Source organism: Rhinolophus hipposideros, assembly GCF_964194185.1.
Source record: "Rhinolophus hipposideros genome assembly, chromosome: 10".
Taxonomy (NCBI): Eukaryota; Metazoa; Chordata; class Mammalia; order Chiroptera; family Rhinolophidae; genus Rhinolophus; species Rhinolophus hipposideros.
Genome location: NC_138056.1, coordinates 5752589 through 5772825, shown reverse-complemented (window position 1 = coordinate 5772825; position 20237 = coordinate 5752589). Strand labels below are relative to the sequence as shown.

The window sequence follows — 20237 nt, the reverse complement described above, 5'->3', positions numbered from 1 at the left end:
AAGATACACGTCAAGTTAGGTCAGTTCTTGCTTAGGGATCTCTGGATAGGTGGTAAAACGAGAAAACAAGGAAATGGCTGATTGCAAATGTCAACAATGATTGCCTTTGGGGGTGGGACGTGGGTATGGTGAGCGGACAGCCTGGGGGTGGGAGTGGTAGTTGCCATTTCTTGACCTGTGGGGTGGTAATACAGGTGTTAACTGATAAAGGGAACAGCAGTGTTCTTCTGTGTACTTTACGTTAGCTCCGTCTCAATAGAAGAAGGAAGATAAAAGGGAAACCAAAGTAAAGACCTGGGTATAGAGCAATCATACGAGTAATTGGAAACTGGTGGTTATTAGTACAGATGAGGGTTCCGAGCAAGGTTGGGTCTGGGAAGCTGAGTGGCTCCCTTGGAAGGGCACCAGGTGGCCAGAGCAGGGCCCGGCTTGTGTTACAGGCCACCTCCTGGGAGGGTGCCAGTCTGCAGCCCAGACCAAGATGGTAATGCAGACTGTCCCAGGAGTTCCTGGCCTACCTGTGTTTCTGATGTTTTCCTGGATGGGTCCAGGGGCCCTTCAGAGTCCCCTCAGCTTTGACTCCTGTGCTGTGATGCTGTCACACAGGCCTGGTGTGCTTTGGGGGGCTCCCCCACCTCAGCCCTGACGCTGCCAGATTGTTGCTGGCACTCTGAGGTAATGGAGACGGGTTCCTCCTTCACAGCGCCCTTCCCAGGGTCCTGCCCACGCTGGTTGTCCAGTTTTGCCGCCCGTGGCTCTGGCACCGAGGCCTGCCTGGCAGAACCATGTACACACCGCCTGCTCTGCTTCATGTCACGGGCTCTTCTCTGCCTCACCCCCGGGCTTTGTGTCTGAGGAGGCTGGAGCCTGCTTTCTCACCTCCCTCGGTGCTCAGGCAGTACCGGTGACAGGTTGGAAAGGCCCGAACCCTTTATCTTGGCCCCTGCGTGCACCCCACACAGCTTCCTGGATCGGTCCTGGAACAGCAGAAGACAAAGGGCATGCTGAATGTACCCTGAGACAGTGTGGCCTCTCAGAGGTCCAACCCCAACTCAGCCAGTAGGACAAAGGGCCCCAGGCCTGCGACACTGGAGAAAGCAGACGGGGATGTGTAGATACCCGGTTATCTAAATGTCAGCCCATGTTACCCAACAGGACGTGCTTGGCAAGGCGCACGGGTGGGCCTGAAAGTCAGCAAATACTGACCCAATGTCATTGTCCAGCCCTCTCCCACTGCTGCACCCAGCCAGAGCTTGACCCCCCTCAGCCAGTCTACTCATGAGTTCTCAGGTCTGGCCCAGAGCTTGGAGTGAACCCAACCCATGCACTCCAGAGTCCTGAAGGTGTCCTGATGCCCCTGGAAGGGAAGTGGCGGGAGGCTACAGGATGAACCCAAGCCCTAGACACATCAGCCCCAGTGGCCGTCCAGATGGTGTGAAAGCCTCGGTAGCTGCTTGACCTCCCATATTGCGCCCTCCCTACAGGGACCCAGGGCTCTCTCTACTCTTACTCCTGGCTGGATTGGTGGTAGCCTGAAAGAGCCAGCCAGGCTGGTTCTGGTCTTAGTTCTTTCTTTGTTGGCTGTGTGACCTGGAGCCAGGTGCCTCACTGCTCTGAGCCTGTCTGTTCTGTCAGCTGTGCAGAGTTGGCTGGTTACCGGAGAGCTCCTGCACTTAGCAGAGCTCCTCCACAGCAGGCAGCTTTAATCACCGTTGGATCACAGCTTTCCTTGCCATAAGGTCTTTCCAGAGTGTGGTCCCACAGGGAAATGGGAGCAGAGCCCTGGGGAAGATATATCTTCAGCCAAAGGTTCAATGAAGAGGGCTCTGGGGGGCCCGATCCCAGGATGAAGGGAATGTTAAGGGTTCACCCTGGTCAGTGAGACCCCTAGGCCAGGGGCAAGAGGGGGGTGCCATGGGCACCCTGGGTCGGGAATCTCTGGGCCACAGCAAAACGAGGCTGTGCCCTGTGGCCAGTGGGAATGGCCAACCCTGAGCTCACACCTGGCTCAGGCCTTCTTCCGGAAGCCAAAGTGGTCCAAACAGGGTGGCATCCAGGCTAAGGGTTCTTCACATGAGACCCAGCCCTGAGAAATCCACCTCCAGGGACACTCCCCTGGCACAGCAGACTTCATATCCCAGTGGAAAGGTCCAGAGCTCACACACTAGGATGCTGGCACATGGGTGCCCCCCCACATCCCATCACTGACTCCCTTTGCCCCCTCCATTTCTTCCTTATAGAAGGTAATCACTGCTCCTGCACAGCTGTTATGAGATGAGAGAACGTATGTTGAGTCCCTGGCACAAGCCTGGCACATATCAAAAACCCAGTAATTGTTCATTTCCCTTCTATCCCTCTTGTCTCACCAAGACACCGATTCTAGCCGTGTGACTTTAGACAAGTAGTATGACTCTGTGATTAACCTACTTCCTCTGCAAAATAAGGATGATGCTTACTACTTCCGGTTGCTTGTGTGACTAGACCAAAGGGTGAAAGGTCTTTGGTAATTGATAGGTTGGGATGCAAGACCCATCAGTGTCAGCACAGAGGAGTGACAGGTTGGACAGGGACAAGTGAGCTGGGAACTGGGCCTTGGCTCGTTTTCCAGGAAGCTGTTGGAGGTAAGTACGGCCATGGTTGAACTCCAAGTGACAGGAGAGCAGACCTGGGAGAGCCTGAGAAGCTTCTGGCCCCTTGGGGCTGCCCCTCCCACCTCTCCAGTGTTGAGGTCCTAAGCCCCTTCCTTTTCCCGCTCATGGCTTCTCTCAGGTTGGGTTCCTGCCTGGCTTTGGCCTCATCAAGCCAAGCTTGTGCCAGCTCTCCCACAAACTGGGCTCCATCCATTTAAGGCAGACACCTGAGCCCCAACAAACTTGCGACTGACTGTTCCTTGGAATCCCAAGATTGTTTTTCACAGCTGGGCTGAGAGGGTGAGGTCACAGCGGGATTGGACAGTAGCCACACTCGGGTCTTGGAATGCTGGATGCTTACTCATAATATTCATTACAATATGGCTGACCCTTAAACAACTTGGGGTTAGGGGCACAAATGACCGCTGTCCCCCATGGTCAAAAATCCTCATATAACTTTGACTCCCTCAAAACTTAACTGCTCATAGTCTACTGGTAACCAGAAGCCTTCCGATAACACAAATAGTTGTTTAATATATATTCTGTATGTTATATGTATTATGTACTGTATTCTTACAATAAGCTAGAGAAAAGAAAATGTTAAAAGCATAAGAGAAAATACATTTACACTATTTCCTGAAAAAAATCCATACATGAGTGGACCTGTGCAGTTCAAACCCATGCTGTTCAAGGGTCCACTGTGATACCACTTACTAAGCACTGACTGTCACACACTATACACCACTACCTCTTCCAACGCCCAGTTAAGATACCTGGCCCGAACCATGGACCAGGTCTTAGTGTCCCAACGGCAAAAAGCCCACCTCCCCTCAACAACATGATGAACAGCACAACTGTGCTGATCTCTAAAATACAGATAAAGAATCCCAACAAAATCCAGACTTCTCCCGTGTTGACTATTTCGGTGCTTTTTAAAAAAATGTATTTATTATCAGATTATTCCCAAAAAGTCATAGTGCCCTGTTTTGCTGGGACCTCCAGCACACATCCAACTTACCCGATCCAGTCTCAGGCCATTAATAGAATAAACTTAGAAGATAAGAGTTGTCGCCCTTTCAGGGCTGGCCCGGTGGCTCAGGCGGTTGGAGCTCCATGCTCCTAACTCCGAAGGCTGCCGGTTCGATTCCCACATGGGCCAGTGGGCTCTCAACCACAAGGCTGCCAATTCGACTCCCGCAAGGGATGGTGGGCTTCGCCCCCTGCAACTAACAAGGACAACTGGACCTGGAGCTGAGTTGCGCCCTCCACAACTAAGATTGAAAAGACAACAACTTGACTTGGCAAAAGCCCTGGAAGTACACACTGTTCCCCAATAAAGTCCTGTTCCCCTTCCCCAATAAAATCTTTAAAAGAAAAGAAAAAGCTCGCCTTTCTTCTGATGAGGATGCTGAGGCTCTGAGAGGTGAAGGGTCTTGTCAGAAGTCACCCAGCCCGTAAGTGGCAGAGCTGGTACAACACACACGTCTCCTGAACAGTTCTCAGCCTTCGGTCTCGGTCTGGTTAAGAGCATGTCAGTCTGGTTAAGAGCGCAGATCTGAGTTAGACTGCCCAGGCTCAAAAGGTAGTATCACCATTTACTATTTACCAGCTGGTGTCCTTGGGCAAATCAGTTGTCCCCTCTGAGTCTTGTTTCCTCTTCTGTTAAGTGGAAACATTACTGATTCCACTCCATGCTGGTTGTGAGGGTTAAACAGCTACCAGCTCAACGCAGCAATGTCCCTACTTGGTCTACATAGCACCAGGCCTCCTCTAAGCATGTCACCTATTGAATGCCCATTTTCCACAGGAGGAAACAGGCCCTGTGTGAGAGGTTAAGTAACTTCTCCAAGGTCACACAGTAGTAAATGGTGGTGATAGTAAGAGCGCGCTCATAGCTGTTGGTATTTCATACTGGATGGGTATTTCATATCCAGTGGTGGTATTTGGAAACTGGCTGTCCTTTCCCTCACAGGACTGGGTGTGTCCTGGAGGGCAGGGCAAGCATCATGGCACACAGATGTGCTGGGGCTTGTCTGCTGCTCCCGTTGGCGTTGGAGTCTGCCCCCAGACTGCCCAGTCCTAGGTACCTGTCTGCCGGTCCGCGCCCCGCGGGGGCGCACAGAGGCGCGGGGCGGGGCCGGGCGGGGCCTCGAAGCCCGTAAAAGTGGCACGGGCCACGGCCAGGCACTGACAGTCATGGTGCGTCCGAACCTCCCGCTGGCGTTGGGCCTGGCTCTGCTCGCGGTCTGCCTTCTGGCGCTGCCCCGCGATGCCTGTGCCCGGCCGAAGGAGCGTATGATGGGAGGACGGCAGGACCTGTCGACCAGCGACCCGCAGGTGCTGAAGGCGGCGCAGGCGGCCGTGGCCAGCTACAACATGGGCAGCAACAGCCTCTACTACTTCCGAGACACGCACATCCTCAAGGCGCAGAGCCAGGTGCGGCTGGGCTGGCGGGACTTGCGGTGGGGGCGCGGGGCGCGGGGCAGGGGGGGGGAGGGGGCGCGGGGCCGGGGCGGGGCGGGGCGGGCGAGTGAGGCACTCAGCGGGGCGCCAGGATAAGGGGGAACCGCAGGAGTCGTCGGGATAATATTTCCGCACAATATATTTGTAAAAATCGAATTAATGCAAGATTTCAGGATGAACAAACTATCTAAATCTCAAGTAGGCAGGCTCCTCCCCTGAACCTGCACAACTTCACCCTAGTCCCTGCCCTGCCGGGTTGACTGGGGAGGGAGGTGAGGGAGACGAGGCAGAGGCTTCAGGGCGGTGCGAGCACTTGGGTCTCTGCCTCTCCCCCGAGGGATTCCCCACCAGGACGCTCCTGTCCCAGGTCTGACTCCTAAGGCTAATGTGCTGGACGTGTCCAGGGGAAGAGAATGGGAGGTGGCTGTGGAGAGAGGTGAGATTTCCGGGCGGGTCTCCCAGCACCTCTGACCTGCCCCTGCTCTCCGTTCCAGCTGGTGGCTGGCATCAAGTACTACCTGACCTTGGAGATGGGGAGTACAGCCTGCCAGAAGAATGCGGTGGCTGGAGACGGCATAGACCTCACCACCTGTCCCATGGCCACAGGAACGCAGGAGGAGGTAACAGCCTGCTTACCACACACCCCCTGCCTCCCAGCACCGGGCAGCCTCAGGTTGTCCAGCCCGAACTGGTCTGGCTGGCCAGGCTGATGCCTGGCGGAACCTGTCACTGCCTTCTGGGTGACTCAGCCCCAGACTAGGGTGGGGTGCAGAGAGGAGATTGGGGCTTCCCCCTGGAGTGAGGGAGTGGGCTAGAAAACCCTGGGGTCTAGTCCCGGCCATCTGACCCCACGTCCCTTGGACCAGTACTGCATCTCCTTGCGGGCAGAGGGCTGACTGGCGGGCGGAGGCAGGCCTGGGCCCAGGCTCATCCCTCCTCCTCTCCTCATACTCTATCTGCAGAAGCTGCGCTGCGAATTTGAGATTTTAGTGGTTCCCTGGCAGAACTCCACCAGCCTCCTGAAGCACGACTGCTTGCCTGTGTATTAGACCCCGCAGCCTTGGGAGCAGGAGGGAGCAGGCCCATCGGTGGAGGGCACTTTGGGGTTCATGGGCTGTATATGTTGCAATAAATTGCTAGCACTGCTTCTTGCATCGGTCTCTTCTCTTTCCCGTCCCCAACTCCCACTGGCAGCCCACCCGGCTGACAGGGCGCCCATACCACTCCCACCCCCTAAATCTGGAGTCCTCCACAAAGTCATGGGAGAGTGATGGTGACCCTGAGCCTAAGGTGAATACTCTGAGAAGCACCTGAGCACTGCTCTTTCTCAGCCCCCAGGACCGCTCAGGGTGGCAGGTGGAGGGTTCAGCCAGCAGAGCCCCAGGACTCTGAGCTCCCAGCCTGTGAGGTTCCTCTACCCACAGGTGGCCCTGACATGGCAGAGTCCCTGCAGGCCAAGAGACCACTAGGGCTGGGACAGTGACTTTCAAGTACACACTGCAGGAAACACACCGGGGCGACTCCCCAGGGCTTTGCCCTGGGCAAGACTCTGGGAAGCGGCTGGACAGGGAGCTCCAAGGGGACCCAGGTCAAATCTGCTGCATGCAGGAAGAATGAGGGGCAGATGCCGTTCAGTGGTATTTAAAGTAAACAAGATTTGCAACATGTTTTCACACCTGAATTTGCGGCTGCAATTCATACTAGCTACACACACATGCGCGCGCGCGCGCGCAGAGAAACCCACAATACATATTCTGATGCTCCCAGACACCACACACATATCCAGGAAAACACAAGCACAACTTAGCAACCCAGAAACACACAGAAGCACCAACCCCCCAGAGAAACAACCTGGAGATATATATATATAGAACCCCAAACACACAACCCCAGAGACCTGCATTCCCCACCCAGAGCTGGCCCACAGACGCACAAAAGCACATGCACACCTGGGACAGGACGGGCAGTGACTGGGCCACTTGGGAGCACTAGGTGTGGGCACTGAGGCCCAGGCAGGCAGAACTGCCCCGGCTGTGGAGCGCGCCCCTGCCCCTGCCCCTGCCCCTGCCCCTGCCCCTGCCCCTGCCCCTGCCCACGCCCACACCCCTCCAGGCAAAGCCTCACACCTTGCTGTGCCTGCCTGGTCCCCTGCCCAATGCTGGGGCCTAATGAGGAACAGCCCCAGGTCCCAGGCCCTGCCCTCTGCCTTCAGCGGCCATATTGGGGTGGGGATGGGAAGTGAAAAATAGATATGGCTTGCACATGGGAAAGGCTGCAGAGCTAAGGGAATGGGTTGGACAGAAGTTAGGGATGCAGAGGAAACTTCCAGTCTTGCGTCTGCTCAAGCCTGTGAGATGTGGCAGCTCAGATAGCCCAGGGGCATGTGGTGGGGCTATTGTTTGGGAGGGCTCCCATGTGCCACCAAGCAGGAGCTTTCAGCACAAGGCTGGCACAGGGTAGGTGGCAGGAAATGCTTGTTGAATGAATGTGTGAGGTGGTGGAGTGAGGCGAGCTCTGGGGATATCTGCCAGGTGGCCTCTCCACCCCCGGAATCTGTGCCCAAATCCCAGATGGCATTTCCTCTGCACAGTCTAGTCCTGTGGCCTGGGCCAGCCAGTGCCTTCGGCCAAGCTGGGTAGGGGAGGTGCTGCTTGTGTCCTGGGGCCTGGAGATTTTGCCACTGTCTCTTCCAACTTAGAGGTACAGAGGGTGGTTGGCAAGACTGTCTGCCGCCCCTCAGCCCCCACTCCGGAGTCCCACACCTGACACCCTCCAGCCTGTACTGCATGCTAGCTTCCCTCTACTAGGTGAGGTGGGTCTTGTAGATAGTGGGACACCCCTCCTCTGGATGGGAGCCCCGAGGGCCAGGGCTGAGCTTGTGTCTGACTTAGTGCTAGGTCTCCAGCACCCACACAGGCCCAGGGCACCCGGGGACCCAGGTGAGTGCCCCACTACTACCCCTAAACATGGAGCCAGGGGCTCTGGGCATCCTGCCCAGGCTCAGGCTGAAAGCAGGGGAACTCATCTAAGCTCTAGACCAGGGTGGGAACGACCATCAGCCTCTTTCTCTGCTTTCCTCTGACAGCAGGCTCATCCATTGCACACACCTCCCCACCTGTCTGCCACCCTCCAGCCCTGACCCTGGTCCCCATCCTGAGGCCAGAAGGACTGGAGCAGCCTCCACTCTACCTCCCCTCCAGTCTGAGCCCAGGCTGGGCAGGATATGGCAATGACCTCTGACCTCTGGGTTCATGATATTCTTAGACTGGATGCTGAGAGTTGTGGTAGGCCCAAGTTCCTGGGCTCTGAGCCCCATTTCTGGAGTCTACCAGCACCCCACACCCTGACAAGAGAGGGCTGTTCCAGCTTGTTCTTTCTTTCCTGACATGTGTGCCAGAAAGGCCTTCCTCCCCAAAGCAGGGTGACCATCCACTCTCCCTCTAGCACAGCCTGGCCCGCTTTTCAGGCCACCCCTCTGGCTGCTGCGAATGTACTGCTGGGCCAGGCTAGGGTGTCGGGCCCTGTTGGGGCTGGAGCGGACCAAGAACAGTGGCTTTAACATGCAACACACTCACATACATGTGCATACACACAAGTTCCCCTGCCCCGTGCCCGAGCCCAGCCAGTGAGGACACAGAGCCACCTGGGGTTTCAAAATTCTGTTGGGTCCCAGCCCTGCAGGCTTGACAATCATCCCAGCAGATCTGGAGACTTGTCCCGACCCACCTCGGTGGGTAGCTTGCCAGAGGCTGAAGTCTGTATCTCGTGTCCCTGTCCATGTGTCACCTCCTGAAGTCCTCTTCTCCAGCCTGAGGGGGGGATGGGAGGGTAGCTGAGCCGCTTGGCCTCTGCCTACTGAATGCCCATGCGACTGTTACTGCAGGCCACTTCTGGGTACGGGCCCCCTTGTGTGGACTTCCATCATCCCCCCACCTCGGCCCCTCCCTTCTGGTTCTGCCTGGTTCACCTCAAATGCAGTGTCCACAATCTCATCAATGACAGATGCCTGGGAGCGGAATTTCTGTTGATAATGCTCCACGCCAGCCACCAGCTGCAGGAAGTGGAACAGGAGCTCCTGCTGCCTGGGGGTGAGAGGGGGGCAGAGGCGATCTTCGGCCAACCTGCCTGGCTGTGCTTCTGGGCCCCCAGAAACCCCCGGATGGCTCTTCTTGCTTGCCTCCCCCCCGCACACTCACATCACCCTAGACCTCCATTTCCAGCCACAGCCCCAACTTTCCTGAGTGTGGCCTTTCATGGCATGTGTCCTTTTCCACATATAAGCCCCACCCCTGTCTGCCTGTACCACAGAGGGTTCTGACTATTAATTGTGTAACTCCCAACCTTCCATCCCTCCATCTGTCCACCATCTGCCTGCCCCTCCCACCACACCATACATCTCCGCACCCACTCACCACCTACCTATCCATCCATCCATCCATCCATCCATCCATCCATCCATCCATCCATCCACCTAGCCATTCCCTTGCCCATCTGACCACCCCACCCTTTCACTCACTCATCTGTTCTTCCACCCACCTCACCTCTCCCCAGGCTGTGCAGTCATCCACATAAACCCCACCCATTCACTTACCCTACTACCCATTCATTAACTCCTTCACTGCCCGCCTGCTCTATCAATCCATCCATTAACTAACACGGAAATCAATCTACACTGCAAGGTGCTCTGAGAACATAGAGCAAATAAGAAACAGCCCCTGTCCTCAAGAAGCGTAGCCTGTGGCAGAGCCAGAGAGCAAACCAAGTGTGTTTACATTTATGACAAGTGTAAACACAGGGCATTGAGGGCCCTAGTATTGGGGATCAGGAAAGGTTTCTGGAGGAAGTACCCCTGAGCTGAGTTTGAAAGATGTGAGCATTTGGCAGGCTTAGGCAGGGCTCCTGGTTCCCTACTCCAGAAGAGGGGGGCGTGTGCTGGCAGGCTGGGGCAATCCTCAGGGAAGGCGTTTTTAGAGAATGAATGGATTGGAGGTGGAGACACCCAGGAAAGGTCAAAGCAAGGTGCCCCGACCTTATCCTAAGGGAGGCAGGAGCCCTGGTAGGGTTTCAAAATCAGGAGGGGAAAGTCAAAACTGCTTTTAAGAAAGACCACTCTCTAAAAAAATAAAAAGAAACAATGATTACAATAAACGAACAAAAACCAACAACGAGCACTCTTGGTGGAAGTGGAACAGTGAGGAAGATTTGGAGGCCAAGAGATCCCCAAGGACAGTACGTCAGAGGCACAAGGTCCAGCCTAGGCTGGGCAAGGAGAAGGAATGTGGAGGATGGACAGGAGGGCAAGCGGTGAGGTGGGCAGAACTGGAAATCAGCTCTCCCAGCTCTCGGTCGCTGGAGGCTGGCATTGGCAACCAGACAACATTCTAGCAGAGAGAACAGTATGGGCAAAGGTCCAGAGTCGAAGTATGTGTCCCACTTGGGAAACAGTGTGGGTGAAGCAAGGACGTATGGGTGTGGTAGTGGCTGAAATGATAGCAACAAGGTTGACAAGGCCTGATCACGGAGGGCCTTTGGGGTTTGGGCTCTGTGGGTGGCTGAGGAGAGTCTAGAGGGTGCCAGCAATCTGGCTGCCCGGTCCGCTGCTTTGGAGCTGGTCCGGAGGAGGTCGGGTGGGGCCCAGCTCGAGAGCCAGGCAGCAGGAGTCTCTGCCGAGGTCCCGCTGCCATGAGCACAGCCCCGAGACCCCAGCTGTCCTGGCCCAGCAGGCCACTCAAGTCAACAGGAATGGGGTGTCGACCATCAGCCTCTCAGCCTTAACCCAAGCTGTCCCCCGACCCAGTCCCCTCATCCCTTCACTTAGCTGAAGTCCACCCACGCTCCAGGGCCCAGCACAAGTCTTTAGAAGTGGGGCTAGTCTGTGCCTTCTTTGTGTCCCTGGAGTCCTCACAGGGCTTGGCCCACAGCAAGGGTAAGGGATGCTTCATGAGTAGAATCACTGCTCCTCCAGGACCTGTCTCCTGCCCCTGCCTTTGGCCCTTGGCTTCAGAGGACCTCTTACGTCCCTTTAGGTGCTGCTGGTGGACGTCTCGGTGGCATGAGATTACTCTTGGTGAGCAGAAGCCACTTATGTTCTCCATGTCTTAGCCACAGACTGCATAAACCTGGGTGTTCCACCGTGCCCTCCAGAGAGGTGGGCAATATTCCTTTCCCTGCAAACCTACGGGACAGCCTCCCAGAACTCTCCCCTTAGGCCCAAGGCCTCCCCTCCCTTTGGGCCTCCTTACTTCTCAGTAAGAGTCCCAAATTTCTTCTCGATTAGGTGCTTGTGTTTAGTGTGTTCACTCATCACCTCTTCAGGCTCTGGGTGTAGAGAAAGAAGCAGGAGGTCAAGGACATGCCTGATTGAAAGGAGGTGGAGAAAACCTCATGTGTTATGGAGATATACAAACAGAGGCTAACAAGTTTTTGTCCAGGATGCCCTCAAAGAGATTGTTTCTCCAGGCGTGGAGTGTGTTAGCAGTTGTTGTTTTTTGTTAATTTGCCTGTCCAGCATCCATTTCCTCTTCCTCTGGTGACAGTCTTCCAGTTTTCCTACCCCTTCTGGGTTCATGCTGTCTAGCTGGGGTTGACTCCACCCCCAGCTCCAAGGACATGTGACTCAGGCCTGGCCAATTGAAACAGCTTTTTTTTTGGCTACAGTGATTGGTTCAGAACTAGGCATGTGATTAATTGGAACAAAAGAGACTCATTTCTGGGACTTTGTTGGAGCTTCTGGGAGAAGAAGGACTCTGCTGGGAGTGCCAGGGATGGCTAAACTGAGGATTTGGGATTGAAGCTGCAGGTGGCCATTTTACCAACCCAGGGAACTGCCACCCTAAGCACAAAACCACACAGAGGGCTATAGAGCAGGGAGATGGAAGGAGACCAAATCCCAGCCATCATTCAAGTCCTAGATCCAGCCATTCCCCAAAGTCCATGCACCCTCAATTTGCTGAGTAATTTGAGCCAATGAATTCCTCCTTTTGCTTAAGCCTTTTTGCCCTCAGTGTCTGTCCTTGATGGAGAGGGCAGGTGAAGGGCCAGGTAACCCCTGACGTCCCTTAGTCCTCTGGTGTTAATGATCCTAAGAGCAGGATTCTAGGGCTCAGATTTTAAAGTTCTGAAGATCGGTAAGCAGGAAACAAAGCAACTGGCTCAAAATCAATTCACCAAGAAAGTCAGGTGTGAAAAAATGAACATCTACAGGAAACGTCATTTTTGAAATCTCTCAATCCGCTTAGAATGCCTCTAGATAGGTGTGTAGATGATCTGACAAACCCTCAAAATCATTCGAAACCATCCCATGTAAAACCACTTCTATCAACTTTATAGGTTATTAATAGAAACTAGTGTTTGTGGAATCATAATTTGGCTAATTAGTCATTTTGCTAATGGCTCTTTCAAGAATTGGCTATCAGTTTAATTGACTTTTAGAGAATTGTTGTAGTGCTCTTTGGATCAAAGTTCTAATTTCTGAAAGTTCTCCTGAGTCTCAGATTCTAAAACTGAGCCTGAAATCCCGTGTTTGACTATGGAAAGAGAGGAGGGCTGATACCTGCTTGGCTGAGCTCTGTCAGCGAGTCATCCAGCAGCTTCTCCTGGATCCGGGCAGCCTTCTGGGAAGAGGAGGACTCAATCCTGTCAGAGTCCCACGCCTGCCTCCTTCCTTCCCTCCAGCCTCTGTGCCCCCTCCTGTGTTTCCCGATTGGCCCATCTGCCCCCCCATCCTCAGTACCTCCTGTTTCACTTTCTCCAGGCCTTGGAGCAGTGCCATCTGGAAGTTATCCACTAAGACGGCAATCACCAGGCTGGAGGGGGGGTGGTGGCGGGGGTGCTCTCAAGGAGGAGGCTGCAGGATAGGCCCTTCACCCTTCTCTGGGTTGATCGTGGCATGACCAGGGTGAGAGAGCTGGGGAGGGGCTGCCCAGGGGTTGGTGGGGGAGGGGAGTGAAGCTGGGGAGCAGAGCAGGGGCAGGGGCCTTACTTGAGGAAGATGAAGTATTGGATGATGATGTAAATCATGAGAATGGGGATGATATACCAGGCGCCTGGGAGAGAAGGGATTGATGGAGCTGGCAGTTCCTTGCTGGCCCTTACCTCACTACTGCCAGCAAGTGTCAGAAGCCCCACTTTGCAGATGGGGTAACTGAGCCCCCAGGATCTATCCACCCAGCCAGCACCCTGCCTGGGGCCTGCCCCACCCTCAGCTCGGCTGTCCAGGTAGATGAGGGACCAGTCGTCCAGGGTGAGCAAGGTGAAGAGGGTGAAGATGGTGGTGAGGATGTTCTGGAAGCGCTTGGGGTCAGAATGGCGGAACAGTGCCCGGAGCACCACAGAGAAGAGGACTGGCTGTTCAGGGCCAAACCAGGCTCCCAGGGCCAATTTGACCATGTCCCCCATCCCTGGTCCCTGCCTCCCCTGCACCACAGCACCTCAGGGTCCCGCCCCAGACCCCATGGCACAGGATACAGAGGCAGGTAAACATGAGGATGAGGATGGCGGTGATGGACGGCAAGGATCGCACCAGGGTCCCAGTCACTTTCTGGAGACTGGTCAGGATGCTGTGGGAAAAGGTTGAGAGGGAGGCTGTCAGCCTGGGTGGGGATCTGTGTCTGGGTGCCAGAGCTGACGCTGAAGGCAGGAGGTGACTTGGAGAGTCCTAGCCCCTCTTTGGAAAATGAAGAGAATGATCCGACAGGAAGCTTATCAGAAGCGGGCTAGAGTCTACAGCCTCCCCTTCTCCATCCCTGGAACAGGTCACAGTACACTCCTTGGGAGTCCAGTCCTGGGTCCCCTCTTCCTTCTGAGTCCCCAGACCAGCGCCGGCAGCTGTGGCCCAGCTGACCTGAGCCTCCGCAGAACCCGGATGGCCCTCAGGGCCCGCAGGCTCTTGAAGACCTTGAAGATCCGGAGGAGACTTTGTTTGTAGACGGTGCGCTTGAAGGTGCTGGAGTTGATCTGCATGAGCATGAAGTCCAGCACGGCCATGACCACGATGAAGAAGTCTGAGGGCACAGGGCGCCTGAGTGCAACCGGCTCCTGCCCAGGCCCCTCGCCCAGACCCACAGCCCTCCCAAACGCCAACCCCGCCTGCCCCTGTCCCCTTTTGTCTTCAGCCTCCCCTAGGCAGTTTGGTGGCTCCCATTACACACGCACACATGCACCCCAGCCCCACTCACCCAGATTATTCCAGGAGTCAGAAAAATACTTGAATCCCAAAGCAATGATCTTGAGCATAGCTTCTACCATGTAGATGCAGAGGAAAATGGAATCCAAGACCATGAAGTACCACTCTGCGGGGACACCAGGGGCTTGCTCAGGGCCAGCCCCAGGAACATTGGCCCCTCTCACCTCCTCCCCACGGGAACCTCGCACACAGCCATTTAGGGAAATCCTGGCTCTGCCCACCTGGCTCTGTGTCTTAACTGCTCTGTGCCTCAGTTTTCTTGTCTGTGAAATGGTGATAATAATAGTCTGCCTACTAGAGTTTTCATGAGCATGAAAGGCATTTAACACAGTAAAATGCTTAAAATGGAGCCTGAACCAGGGCACATGCAAGAAACATCAGCCATTCTTCCTCTTATCCTCCTCTCCCTAGTTTATGTCTTTTCCTTCACCCTGCTCCCCAGGATTTTTGGAGCCACCTTCTCATATTTTCCTTTCTTCCTCCTCCAGAGTATCCTGGCCCTTCTAGTCCACCTGGCTTCCCAGCATCCTTCCCGCGTAAAGCAGCACACGTATTAAGAGCAGATGCGCCACCTGGTGGCTGCATCTACAAACAGCACATCGTCTCGTTTGGCGGGCCTTTCTGTCTCTGGCTGGCTGTCTTCATCTATTTTTCTTAGCCTCATCTCTAATATTGGGCAATGTCGTTAATTTCCCAGGTGTGAGAATCAAATAAGCTAAGTTATATAAATCACCCGGCACTGGATCAGGCCGACAGGATCAAAACGCTTCCCAATATGAACGGGACTCCCAGCTCTTACCGCCGCGGATCTCGACTTCAGCGAAGGTCTGGGCCACAAGCATGATGGTGTTGAGGCAGACGACGAGGAAAATGAAGACTTCGAAGAACAGGGACTCGGTCAGGTTCCTGATCATTTTCCGGAAGCCCTGAAGAAGGTTGCTTAATTTTTCTCCCAACCAACTGAAGCAGCCAACACTGTGCGCCTTCTTGTGGGCCCGCTGGGCTCTGCTGGCTGTATGGGGCCAGAAAGTCGAATCTGTATGGAGCGGGGAATCCCAGGCCCCCCCTCTCAGGTTGGATTGGGGTTCATCTTCATGCCTGCCTGCCATTCACTCACTAAGGTGCTTCTGTGTTCGTCCTGTGTTGGTACTGGGGCCACAGGCCTTACCCTTCCGTGGTAGATGCCAGCCTGTTTAGGATTTGGAGTCTGCTAGAGCACACCTGGAGAGCTCATGCTGCTACATCTCCATGCCTTTCTTTACTTGCTTGGAAACCCAATCCTCCTCACCACCCCATCCTCTGGCTAAACTCTCCCTCTCCCTTTAAGATTCTGCTAAAACACCTTCCCCTCTTGGTTGTCTTCCCTACCCCTCTCCAGTTAGACATACACCCCTTGCTGCTTGTTCATGAGACTGTTGCCATGTTTGCTGAGCTCCCAGAGGACAAGTTTCGTGGGTTGTGCATTAAGAGCCAAGGTCCCTTCCTGTCCTCAAACAAGGCCCTCATTCAGGCACTGGTTCCCAGTCTCTGTCCTCAAGAAGCTCACAGGTTAGTGTGGAAAATGTGGGCAAATAGAATCCACGATGGTAAGTGTTCTGACATGGAGGATAGGCCCCCATCATGGGATGGTTTGGAGTTGGTGGGTTAAGTGACCACCCCCAGCCTTGGAGCCCCTTGAAGACAGGGTTTGTCTTCCCTGTGCTTCCGGGGCGCGGGCAGTCCAGATACCCGTATGAGACAAGACAAAATGTTTGAGACGTGAACATGTGAATGAATAAAGCAGTGACTGAATGAACAAACAACTGATGGCCTGAAGAGGGACATAATTCAAGGAATAAAAATTGGATGATGAATGGTCAGGTGAGTGAATAGCCAATGGAATATACTTGCAGGTGAGAGTCAAGTGCATGATCTGTGGAAGATCGGTGGAGGGCTCGAGTGAGGTCTGGAATCTGGGCCAGGCAGTGGGAATTGGAGGAGGGGCAAAGACTCACTTTTGTGCTTCTGAAATTGCTCGTCATTTTCAGCCCAGCTTTCCGAGGTTTTAGAGGAGGAATCCTGAGGATGGACTTTGCTGGATTTCTGAGACGCCCGTGAGTGCCCTGCACCGCCAGAACGAGTCATTCCAAAGGCCATGCTCTGCATGCCTGCCACACTAGGTTGGAGGGCTGCTGCACGAGAATAGCCTGAGCCGACTCGGACCTTGCTGTGGGATTTGTGTTGGCCAGAGACTCGAGAGCCGCCATGATGGTACTCCCCATAGCGGTGACCACTACGGGAGTAATCATGGTGACATGCGCTGTGGTGGTGCTTGCTCGGGTGGCCATAGTGCTGCTCGCTGTGGTGGTGAGGTGTGCCTTGGTGGTTGGACCCTTCATAGGAGTGGGAATGGGTCTTTGCATGATGAGGAGGCCTTCTGTGGTGGTGGGTTTGATGGTGATGGTGCCCACTGTCGTCGTAAGCATCATAGTGATGGGATCCATCATGGTGACGGGCCTCACTGTCGTGGTGGGACTCTGTATGGTGGTAAGGCTCAGGGGGCACACTATGGTGGGAAACCTCACTATGGTGGTGAGATCCACTGGGGTGGGGGGCCTCCCATGGTGGTAGGACTCATTGAGGTATTAGGGCCTAGGACCATGGTAGTAAGACTCACTATGGTGGTGGGACCTATCGTTACCAACATTAACAACATTACCATTATGGCGATCATCATCTAAGTAGTCCTTATCATAGGAACGGTGGGAGAGGACAGTGCCATGGGAAGGATCCGGGGCAAGGGATGTGGATTGTTGGGCTCCATCATGATGTGGAGAGCGGTGGTGCGGGGGGGGAGGTGGGAATGGTGGGAGATAGCATCATTAGGGAAGTTTTGGAACTCACCAAGGCGGTGAGAGTCACCATGATGATGCGATACATGATGGGCTATGCTGTGGTGGTGGGACACACCATGGTGATGAGACACACTGTGCTGATGGGACTTGTGATGGCGGTGGACTCCACTACGCCTTGGCCTATGGTGTGGAGTTGATGAGCTGGGGCGAGAGAGCACATCCAAATCACTGGTATCTGCCTCATTTTGAGCCTTTTCCGCCATCGAAGGTTGCTGCATGACTCTGCTGGGAATCCTGGAAGAAGAATAGCTCCAGACAGGGGCCTAATAGGCCTCTTCCTGGATTGTCCCTTTCACCTAAGCTGTGGCCGTGGGGCTTCTAGGAAAGCCTGTCTCTTCCCATGGAATTCTCCTCTCTATGATGTCACCAGCAGGCCTCCTCCCAGGCCTAATTCCCAAATGCCTCCTACTGGGCTGTTGTTAAGCATCAAGGATCATCATGTCTAACCTCTTCATTGTAAAATTAGGAAACTGAGATCAAGAGACGAGAAGGGAATGGTCTAAGGTAAAGCTGGTCCAAGGCAAAGCTGGACAAAGACATTCTGGATGACACCATAGGCCTTAGCAAGTTGCTTAGCCCTGTTGTTGGAAAGACCTTTAAGAGGCCAAGTGGCCCAATCCCTAGTCCCACCTAGATACCAATTGGCTCTGGGTTTCAAACTGCCTGACTCCACTGTAAATAGTTGTGTGATCTTGGGTGAGTTGCTTAATCTTCTTGTGCCTCAGTTTCTTTCTCTGTAAAATGGGGATAACAACACCTACCTCATAGGATCAAAAAGTTAAGACATGTAAAGCTTATACTAACAGCACAGTGCATGTTAATTTGTATTATTAGTTTCTCCTTGATCATTGAGAACGATGGAAACCCCTCTTGTGTTACTACTAAAATAAAACTATCAGCTATTATTTTATTTATTTTTATTAGTTTCAAGTATACACAGCAACATAATAGTTAGACATTTACACCCCTTAAAAAGTGATAACCCCTCCAAGGACCATTATTTATCGAGGACCTACTTTATGCAATTTTAATTTAATCCTTGCAACAACCGTACACAATGGATATTATTATCCCCATTTTACTAAGGAAGGTGCCATGGCTCAGAGGGTATAAATGAGTAGCTTGATGAATAAGAACTAAAATCAGCACTATTTCAGTCTGTCACCTTAACCACCATGGTGTCTTGTCTTCCTGCTGTAATCCACTGCAAAGCTTTTGCTGTACACCAAATTTATTTGTGCCAGTGCAGCTCTTTTGGAAGCTTGGAGATCATTCCTTTGACTGCAGCTCCTTCCTGAGTCCTTGGTCACAGCTATGTCCAGAGTGGCCTTGGGTCAGGGTTCTCAGTGATGAAAGAGATACCTTCCCTACCCTCAAGATGCCCAGTATCGGGGACAGCCTGGTTGCTCAGGTGGTTGGAGTGCCGTGCTCCTAACGCCGACGTCGAGGTCATTCAATTCCCACATGGGCCAGTGAGCTGCACCCTCTGTGCCCTCTGCAACTAAGATTGTGAACAACAGCTCTCCCTGGAACTGGGCTGCCAAGAGCAGTCCGGCCATTGGGTGCTGCCATGAGCGGCCAGCAGCCATTGGGAGCAGCCAGCAGTTGGCGAGAGCTGCTGTGACTGGCCGACCAACGACTGGAAGCCTCAGCCCAGAAGGAAGCAGAGGCTCATAACACCAGCCTGGGCCAGGGAGCTGTGTCCTACACAACTAGATTGAGAAACAATGACTTGAACGGGAGTGGGGGGAGGAAACAGAAGGAAGGGGAAATAAAAAAGAGATGCTCAGTGTCTGTTACCAGCAGCAGAAAAGGACAGAGTTTGTGGTAGACTGATAGTTGTTCCACAAATCCATTTTTCTCGTCTTCCTGGGCACATGTCCTCCCAACTGGAGGTTACATTTCCCAGTGTACTTTGCATGGAGGTGTGACCAAAGGGTGAGAGCAGAAGCAATGTGAGAACTTCCGGGTCTTGGATTGAAAGCCCTGGGCAGGTGGACCTGTTTTCCTCTTTCCTGTGGGCTAGCATGTAGATACCACAAGTTGCCAGAATCAACACTCTAGGGCAGAGTTTTCAGCTAGGGTTCTATGGAACTATGGAATTGACTTTGAGATGTTTCTAGGCCAGGAATTCTGTACTGTAATCCTGTATTGTGATTAGGAAAAAAAAAAGCGTTTTTGATTTTCATGTGTTGTGTGAAGCCAGTGCTTTCAGTGATTGACAGTAACTGAGCAGCGTCAGAAACTGTTAGAGGTCATTCAGCTCAGTCTGGCAGTGCACAGTGGGACTGTCTCATCGGTGAGTCCTTTCTCAGATTTCAACGTGAGATCAGGAAGTCTGTTGACTGTTTGTGAGCATATATTGGCTGGAGAGGAGGAGGTAGGCCTGAAGACATCAGCCTCGCCCTCCTGAATTACCTCCCCCCACCTCTCCTTGTGCACTGATGACTGACACACTCTGGTGGGACAGAAAAGAAGACAAACTTTTCCTACTAAAGAAATAATTTCTACATGCTGTGACTCAGATGCCTCCCTGCCACTTTGCTGCTGATGTAAACACTACAAAACATGAATCATGCAAGTTAAAAGTGAATTTCAGCATGACTTCATGTTTTTTGCAAGTTTCTTATTTAGTTATTTATTATGGCCTTCTATTGTATATCTTATTAGCATTTGTATTTTGCAAATGTGTCTAATGATCCAACGTGGTGATTTTTTGTAATGAGGTATGAAATGAAAGAGGAGGAGCTTAGGACTGGCAGGGTTAGTGATAAAGAATTACAATTTACAAATGTAGCAATGGCTTCAGCAAAATTGAAAAGAGCTACAAATCATGGCCATTTGACAAGTGAATGCACTAATTTTTATCTATTGGTACCTCAAAACAGACAAGGGCTTTTATTTTAAAGGTCACATTCAGTAAAAAGTCTCAAAAAGCAAGTTATTGGGTAGCAGAACCTATTGTCCAGAAAAGAGAGCCTAATAATGCCGACATATCATGCCAAAATTATCATGCTAGCGAAAAGTGCCATCCACAAAGTGAAAAGGTTCTACTTTCAGGGAGAA

The 20237-nt window shown here is 53.2% G+C and overlaps 2 protein-coding genes across 2 annotated transcripts; one reads left to right on the top strand and one right to left on the bottom strand.

Moving 5' to 3' along the window:
• The first annotated feature begins 4630 nt into the window (after positions 1–4630).
• On the top strand, positions 4631–6244 carry CST6 (cystatin E/M). The gene is made up of 3 exons (XM_081063727.1): positions 4631–5066; positions 5588–5713; positions 6056–6244. The coding sequence occupies exons 1-3, from the start codon at positions 4827–4829 to the stop codon at positions 6140–6142; spliced, it is 453 nt and encodes a 150-aa protein (XP_080919853.1). The 5' UTR covers positions 4631–4826; the 3' UTR covers positions 6143–6244.
• Positions 6245–8875: 2631 nt separating this feature from the next.
• On the bottom strand, positions 8876–17374 carry CATSPER1 (cation channel sperm associated 1; the record flags this gene model as incomplete). Its single annotated transcript, XM_081064304.1, has 13 exons — positions 8876–8902; positions 9061–9175; positions 11336–11411; positions 12646–12706; positions 12826–12898; positions 13075–13138; positions 13292–13435; positions 13560–13651; positions 13936–14095; positions 14270–14383; positions 15077–15289; positions 16272–16793; positions 17161–17374. The coding sequence occupies 13 exons, from the start codon at positions 17372–17374 to the stop codon at positions 8876–8878; spliced, it is 1875 nt and encodes a 624-aa protein (XP_080920430.1).
• Between the last annotated feature and the right edge of the window lie 2863 nt (positions 17375–20237).

Excerpts from the sequence above, each read along its gene's own strand:
- CST6 (XM_081063727.1), top strand. The coding sequence starts at position 4,827 with ATGGTGCGTCCGAACCTCCCGCTGGCGTTGGGCCTGGCTCTGCTCGCG. Across the intron at positions 5,067-5,587 it reads TCCTCAAGGCGCAGAGCCAG|CTGGTGGCTGGCATCAAGTA; the intron begins GTGCGGCTGGGC and ends TCTCCGTTCCAG. Across the intron at positions 5,714-6,055 it reads CCACAGGAACGCAGGAGGAG|AAGCTGCGCTGCGAATTTGA; the intron begins GTAACAGCCTGC and ends CTCTATCTGCAG.